We start from the raw sequence: 8,454 nt of genomic DNA on the forward strand, positions 1-8,454 counted from the left end.
AGATGCACCTCATGATGTAATTGTTGGAAATTCTTTATATATTTTTTACATCCTCTTGAATGATGATCTGGAAAGATAACTAGCACAAATTTATTTTTGTTTTTATTGACTTTCCATTGTATTGGCAGAAAATAAACACCATAGTGTAATGATACCTGACATGTGTTTGCTTTATTATATCCTGTTTGAGTTATGAAATAAAATGAAGCCATGATGCATAAAATTATTTTCTTTGTTAGTGTTCATCTGATAGTTATATGCAACCTGACTAAAACATTGGTTTGTCAGTATAGGAGATCGTGAACACAACAGTCAACTAGTTTTCACAACCATTTTAATCTTTGCACTATGCTTGCAATGTTATCCAAAAAAATGGGGGGAGGGGGCATCTGGTAAAAATGGAATTGGAAAAAAATAATGTTCAAGAAAGATGTGAAGAGAGGAATATTTTCATATCAGAATATATCAATATTTCTCAAAAAAATAAATATTTACGATATTGTTAACTGGTAAACCAAATTAGTGGGATAGATAGAAGCTATCATTCAGTCACTTGACGACATGTCATGCAAGAACATAGTGATTACATGGTGTTTTAAAATAGAAGCTATATTCTTGGTGACGGCAGGAGAGTTGGTTGGTTGTTCAGTGTTTAACGTCCTATCAACAACTAAGGCCATTAAAGGATGTGCCACCATGTATGTTGTACATGTGTGCATGTGTGCCGGAGGCAGGTTATGTTGGTGTATTTCCCTTTATGTAGGAGCGCGGATTCGATTTCTACTTTCTAGTGCTACCACACTGAAATACCATGCCAAATACTGCGAGTGATCTAGTTGTTGCCATACCCCTAAATGCTGAACACTAAGCCGGGAATAAAAATTATCATTTTGAAGGACGTTGGTATGTCCCGGCATGGGGACAGAACCCATTGCCTTCCTCACCTGGATGAATGTTCAACATTAAAGCCAAAAGTAAGGTATGGATAAATAAGGTACTAGGAAACAAAAAGTAGTTAGAAGCAGAGAGAAATACAAAGATCCCAGATGTTGCAATCAGTACAACATATTTATTTTGGTCGCTTGGTGTTCCCAAGTAGATGGCACGAAGGCAAATCCCTAAATTTGCAGGGAATTCCAACATTAGTTTCCTCTACCACCATCTAATTGTTAATAGCAGGTATGTTCTTTTCTCAATCCCTGACCTCCGGGTGTGTACGAAAAGAAAGAGCTGAGGAGTAAGCAAAGAAAACTTATTAATCTGAAGTGTTAAAATTGGGGCCGTAGATCAGTTTTGCATTCTTTAATGTGCTTGAACAGAAGATGCAACAAATTAATCCACCCTCTGGTTAGTCATGCATTTATGATAACATGCAGTTAGATACAGCAGGCCTATTGTGTCACCTGGAATATCAAGAAATGTTAGGCTGTTCATAAAGGGATGCACAGTATGCTCTAAGAAGACAAAATGTCCAACTCCTATGCAGCTGGTAGATTTGGATTTGCCATGGAAAATAGACATGCTTGGAGACCTACCAGTGACATGTTCCAGACTACTTCACGAAACGTACGGACCGTCCCCTTTTCTAATTCTACACAAGACTGCAGCGACATTGGTTAGGGGTCACAAAATGTGCTAGGTGATTTGTTCTGGCAACAACTTAGTTCATACGAATACAGATACCAAGAAAGACATCTTCGTAGAGGAGTGCTCATCAATGTCCCCACAGCAAAAGACACGGAAAGAGACATTTTTTAATAGACTACAAATGTGAGAGGAATTCTATTATCAACTGTTAAACAAGTCACAAACTTAAAAATAGTTTCAATAAATAGCTTAAGACCTTGCTTTATGTAACATTAATATGCAGCTATATGTGCATGTTTAACGTCGGTTTACCTAGTTTCATTTCAGTACGCAGTGGCGGATCCAGAGTTCTTTTGGGCTTCAGGAAACCCCCACCCTGAGAATTTTCTTTAAAAATCATGTGCTTTCACCATTTTCCTCATTTTTTTCTCCACATGGACCCCTCCCCCTTCTAGGAAATTTGGACCCCCCACCCCCCTATGCGCTGTCGAAAGGATAACTAGAAAACGATATATAAAATCAACAAACCTTTGAAGAGGATGAAGTAACTTTTACTAGCCTCGATTCATACAGCTTGCCAATTCCTATTTGTGAAACTATTTGAAAGATAAGCAGACAGAAAAAGAAAAAAAAGAAAATTATTTTTCTGATCATCAGATATTTCATTTTTTTTTTTTTTTTTTTCGGCTAGACAATAATGTATAANTAATTCGGTAGATACAGACAAGGTGATGGGTAATATTTCACACAATGAAAACGTTTGAAAATCAAGCTGGTATGGTTAAGTACAAGCGTACATTTTCTGTATGTTTATCAAAATGTTGCCTAAGAACGGGAGTATTTTTTTTTCCTTTGCATAGATAAACTTGGACGATCCCTTTGCTATTTACATATTTCGGCACTTTCGCAACAAGATATGGCATTGTTGTCATTATAGTTATCTACCTTCAAACGTATATTAATCACAGCGATGTTTATACGGTAAACAAGCACACGTAATAGGGTCAAACATTCCGTGTGTGGTGATCAACGCGGTATCGATCGTTGTGACAACTACGGTGGGGGAATTCACAGCTGTTGCGACAAACGTTACCTAATAGTTTATTGATATTATAATTAATGTTTCCGTACGAGCTGATGTATCTTTCACTTATCGATTTTTGCTGTATACTTAAGTCATTAACAAGTTTTTGTTTATGACGTGATGCCCCACCACTAACGATTCTTCGGGTTCAACATGACATCGGTTATATTAAGTGTTTGTTTGTTAAGGTTTAACGGTCCCCCGCGACAAGGTCATCTAAAGCGTCAAAAGAAACTCAAAATACGTCACACACATCAAAAGCATCTAAAGGTTAGAAATCTGTAAAACATTAATATAAAAATTGTACGAGTAGTGTAAACTCTATATTCTATTATAGAGGCATATTTCATGTTTTGTAACTGATATAAATATCACGAACTTGTTTCGGATCACAATACTTCACCCATTAGCAAGTCTGCATGAGTAATGTATGTATGTCCCGTGCCTATTCAGGCCAAAACTACCAACTCATTCCAATTGTATCTATGCAAAGGCCAAAATAAAAAGTAAGTTAGCTAGGAAACATGTCTGAAAAATAGGGCAAGTCGATAGTCAAACGATTTAATTTTCAAATTTATTATTTCAATCGAAATAAAAAACACCAGTATTTTCTGTGATATTCAACACATACAATTTAGGGATAGAAACATTTCAAATTATGTCGTGTATCAAAGAGGTAAGTATACAGCATTTACATAGAAAATAATAGGGAGGGAAAACTTCCGTTACAAGTTTACAAATTCTTGGATGCGAGTCTTTTTTTAAATGTCAACATTTAAATAAAAATCACAATATATACGTTTCGTTCCTCATCAATGTTTTGAAATCTGAATACGATTATTTTTTTATTGGTTGGGTGTTTCGTAATTGCAGTGTTTTGCTGCCATATCAGCTTGTCCATTTCCACTGTTTCCAATAAGACCAAATGAGATTTAGATTTATTAGCATTTTTTGTACCAGAATATCAATCATATTACGATGTTTATGACTGAAGAACAGACAGTGAACAAGAACACATAATGATCCTCCTAAATCTCTCGTTACAAGATTAACGAACCCACACACACACACGCAGGTGATTGTATCTAATACTTTCTTGAGCCTAGTAATAAAAATGTCTAATGCCTCGGCTGTGAAAATTCAATTAGGAAGTCGACAATATAAGGAGACCTCACCCGCAACTCATGCTGCTGAGACTGTAATACCATCCTTCGAACCAAAGAAAAGAGGGAAGGAACGATTCCCATTTCAAGTCTGCACATTCTTTAGTGCGAGTCATTTTTGAAATGTCAACGTTTTGATAAAGAATTACTGTCTATACTTTTCTTTCCTTATCATTGAGTTCACAACGTTGAAGACATTTGCCATTATATATCTTTAGAAAGTTGTAGACTGAAATACAATTTCATTTAAAATGCTCTATGACCCCCGTGCATTAAAACATCTAATGCAACGAGATCGTTTTGAGGACGCGATATTCCACTTACAGAATAATACTGATGTAATAATTGTAGGAACATCCATTATTACTATAACTATTGGCATTATCGCAAGCAGTATCCCGGCCACATATCCCATGCCCTGACAGGTGGGTCGCTGATCGTCTGCGCATGTCTTTCGTCGAATGGTAGAGGACAGCGTGTTTTTATCAATAGTCAGTGCAAATCGTATTTTAGCTGTCTCTATTAAAACATCCTCCAGTTTCTTATACGTCTTGTTCAGGCACGTGCATTGATAGGTGTGAATAGTGGTTCCCGCTGTAGATGGTTCATTTGTTGTCATCGTTACGGTTTCCGTTGGTACTGTTAGTTCAGCTGTGGTCACCTCCAGTACATTTGTCTGTTCATTCGTCGTAGTCGTTGGACTCCTCATTGTGGTCGTTGGACTCCTCATTGTGGTCGTTGGACTCCTCATTGTGGTCGTTGGACTCCTCATTGTGGTCGTTGGACTCCTCATTGTGGTCGTTGGACTCCTCATTGTGGTCGTTGGACTCCTCATTGTGGTCGTTGTTCGATCCGTGGTTGTTGACATTGCTTGTCCAAATGTAATTGTTAACACAGGCGTTGTTTGTTCATATGTCGTCATTGATGATTCAGTTGACACTATATGTTCAGATGTAAATGTTGTTGGTTCTGATGACGTTGTTGCAGTAGCAGTTGTTTCTTTTGTCGTTGTTTGTAGTACAGTTGTGTCTGTTGATTCATTGGTCGTTGCAGATTCAGTTGTCGGCGGTTCTGAAATTGATAGTTCTGTTGCCGATGCCAGTGCAGATGTTGTAAGTTCAGTTGTCAATGACTTAGATGTCATTCCCAAGTCAACTACTGTTGTTGACTCAGTTGTTTCTGATGTCTGTTCAGTTATTGGTTCCGTTGTCGTCGTCTCAGTTGTTTCTGATGTCTGTTCAGTTGTTGGTTCCGTTGCCGTTGTCTCAGTTGTATCTGATGTCTGTTCAGTTATTGGTTCCGGTGTCGTTGTCTCAGTTGTTTCTGATGTCTGGTCAGTTATTGGTTCCGTTGCCGTTGTCCCAGTTGTTTCTGCTGTCTGTTCCGTTATTGGTCCCGTTGCCGTTGTCTCAGTTGTTTCAGATGTCTGTTCAGTTATTGGTTCCGTTGACGTTGTCTCAGTTGTTTCTGATGTCTGGTCAGTTATTGGTTCCGTTGCCGTTGTCCCAGTTGTTTCTGCTGTCTGTTCCGTTATTGGTCCCGTTGCCGTTGTCTCAGTTGTTTCAGATGTCTGTTCAGTTATTGGTTCCGTTGCCGGTGTCTCAGTTGTTTCTGATGTCTGTTCAGTTATAGGTTCCGTTGCCGTTGTCTCAGTTGTTTATGATGTCTGTTCAGTTATTGGTTCCGGTGTCGTTGTCTCAGTTGTTTCTGATGTCTGGTCAGTTATTGGTTCCGTTGCCGTTGTCTCCGTTGTTTTTGATGTCTGTTCAGTTATTGGTTCCGTTGACGTTGTCTCAGTTGTTTCTGATGTCTGGTCAGTTATTGGTTCCGTTGCCGTTGTTTCCGTTGTTTCTGATGTCTGTTCAGTTATTAGTTCCGTTGCCGTTGTCTCAGTTGTTTCTTATGTCTGTTCAGTTATTGGTTCTGTTGCCGTTGTCCCAGTTGTTGTTGATTGATTTGTTGTTAGTTCAAACGTCGTTATTAGTGAAGTTGTTTGGCTTCCTTCAGTTGTCAATGACTTAGATGTCATTCCCAAGTCAACTACTGTTGTTGACTCAGTTGTTTCTGATGTCTTTTCAGTTATTGGTTCCGTTGTCGTTGTCCCAGTTGTTTCTGATGTCTGTTCAGTTATTGGTTCCGTTGCCGTTGTCTCAGTTGTTGTTGATGTCTGTTCAGTTATTGGTTCCGTTGCCGTTGTCTCAGTTGTTTCTGATGTCTGTTCAGTTATTGGTTCTGTTGCCGTTGTCTCAGTTGTTGTTGATTGATTTGTTGTTAGTTCAAACGTCGTTATTAGTGAAGTTGTTTGCGTTGTTTCAACAGGTGTTTGTTCAGATGTTTTAGCAGATGTTACGGGTGCAACCGTTGTTGTTTCTGTTGTTAATGATTCCGAAGATGTTCCATGGTCAATTGTTGTTGGCTCAGATGGCGTTGTTTCAGACCTCGTTGTTTGTCCTGTTGTTGCTGGTTCAGTTGCTATAGTTGTCTGGGCTGCTCTTGTTTCTAGATTTACTGTTACTGTGTTAATTATCTTTTGTTCGTCTGATGTCAGTGGTGATGTAGACTGTATTTTTGTTGAATTATTGAGAGTTGTTACCATAATGGGAGGCTCAATTGTCGCCGTATGTTGTTCTGTCATCGTCACGAAAGATTCAGTTGTAGTCGTTTCTGACTCACCTTCTACAAACAGATTTTCTTTTGTTATTTGCATTATAATTGAATAACTGCACTTTTTTTCAGAAAGAAAATTTCATACTATCACTGATAGGGCAAAATATAGTTTTACAGCGATGAAATACCTAAGTCGCTATGAGCCCAAAACATCAGTGTAGAACAAATAGAAACACATGAAAAGTAATTGTTCAAAGGTGAAAAATACAAAAACATTACAATCACAAGAAGTCGTCTTATCCTATATTATATCGTATATAGTATTTATAATATAAAAACAGAAACTGTATCAAACACATTTGCTTCATAGTTGATACACCAATTTGTTTAAATTTAAAATCGGTGCGTTTATTATTAAATTAATCAACATATTTCAACAGATTTTACATCCTATGCAAAAGCTTAGGTCATATGAGGACAGGTGCTTAGCGAGACACAGCTGAACAGAAAAATCAGATAGGAAAGGAAGAGACGGGAAAAATAGGAAGCGAAAAAGAACCCACGTCGATCAATGGGGCAGCAGATCAATCGTGGTCTTTACCATGTCCCTCTAGTAAAAGACATAAATTAAAGTCCCCGATTCTGTAGGGTATGAATTCAATCGCATACATTTATCTTTTGTAAAATGCAGGTAGTGGCCAGAGGAAAATGGCTCTCTGTACCATGATCTACTGGTTGCAAGTTTTAACCTTTCACTTAGTTAAGCGTTGTATAATAACCAATTCTTCAGTGTAACAATATTTCTTGTTTACTTGGTATTACTTAAAACATAAAAGTTTAAAACATTGAAATGATAAAACATAATTTTCGATTTATATAGGATTACTATGATATACGGTCCGAAGATGCAATCACCTGGAATAACAAATGGTGTTGAACATATTCCATGGAATGGTACGCTGCAGCTAGGTGTGGCGATCCAGTATCCACTATTCATTAAAAGGAAATAACAACTATCATCAGGCACGCCCTTTCACGGTAACCTTTTGTCCCAGCCAGTAGAGTTGATAGGTCCGCCAATCCAGGTGCCAACAGCATCGGCGTCAAAACTTGGATGTCAAAAATAGTAGAAAGCGTAATTAATGGACGTGAGGCATAGCAAATCGAAATAATCTTACGTATGGGCCAAAGACTATGAATGAAGAACATAAAATCACTGAACACTATGTAAACTTTGCGATAAAAATTAAAAAAAGAAGTGACTTGAACTTGATTGAAGGAAACACAATCACAATCACTATGATGTGATAAAATACATTTGAGAAAATATAACATCTAATATGAATGACTGGGAGACCATTCACGTAGTTTAGGTTTCAGATTGTAATTTGTTGTCTACGCGTATTCCAATTATTTTGGCCCTTTTCCTTCCAAAGTTTGTTATGAACTGTTTAAAAACTGAAAAATGAAGTTTAAAATGAATAAGAACTTAATCCTTTTAAAGGTTACTACCACGTACCACAAGAAAAAACCGAGGAACCATGGAAGTACAGTTTTCCTCTCATTTGAAAAGGAGACAGAAGCTGAGGTTATAAATGCAAGATTAGATATTTTATTATGCAGAATCGGGAATGGTTTTATCTTTGTCTGCTGTTAAGTGGACATTTAAAGATGAAAGAATAAACATGGTGTATCCTACGGCATTTATGACCGTAAAAGTGACTAGTTTGTGATCCCCCAATGTAGAGTCGGGGTTTTCTTGGGTGTCCTACTAAGAGGACATTGAAAAGACCGAAATTTATCTGCTCTCCCTTATGGTAACACTTGAGATAAAAAAAATTGTTTTGTTTCCCATCTTCCCTGTCATCTTTCCTTCCATCTACGTTCTCCTCCTGGCGATGTGCCCCAGCCACCCGTCCTCATATGACACTGGATGTTGCGAGAACGTTTGACCCAAAACAACAAAACATATATGTATAGGTTTGTTTGTGCATTTGTATGGGATTCAACGTC

At 37.7% G+C, this 8,454-nt stretch overlaps 1 protein-coding gene across 1 annotated transcript; it reads right to left on the bottom strand.

Moving 5' to 3' along the window:
• Positions 1 to 2,942: 2,942 nt before the first annotated feature.
• On the bottom strand, positions 2,943 to 6,469 carry LOC110442993 (mucin-5AC-like). Its single transcript, XM_021486915.1, has 3 exons — positions 5,879 to 6,469; positions 4,159 to 5,452; positions 2,943 to 2,950 (listed from the first exon to the last, which is right to left on the bottom strand). Exons 1-3 carry the CDS (start codon positions 6,467 to 6,469, stop codon positions 2,943 to 2,945), a joined length of 1,893 nt encoding a protein of 630 aa, XP_021342590.1.
• Positions 6,470 to 8,454: the final 1,985 nt, after the last annotated feature.

Source organism: Mizuhopecten yessoensis, unplaced genomic scaffold, assembly GCF_002113885.1.
Source record: "Mizuhopecten yessoensis strain PY_sf001 unplaced genomic scaffold, ASM211388v2 scaffold716319, whole genome shotgun sequence".
Taxonomy (NCBI): Eukaryota; Metazoa; Mollusca; class Bivalvia; order Pectinida; family Pectinidae; genus Mizuhopecten; species Mizuhopecten yessoensis.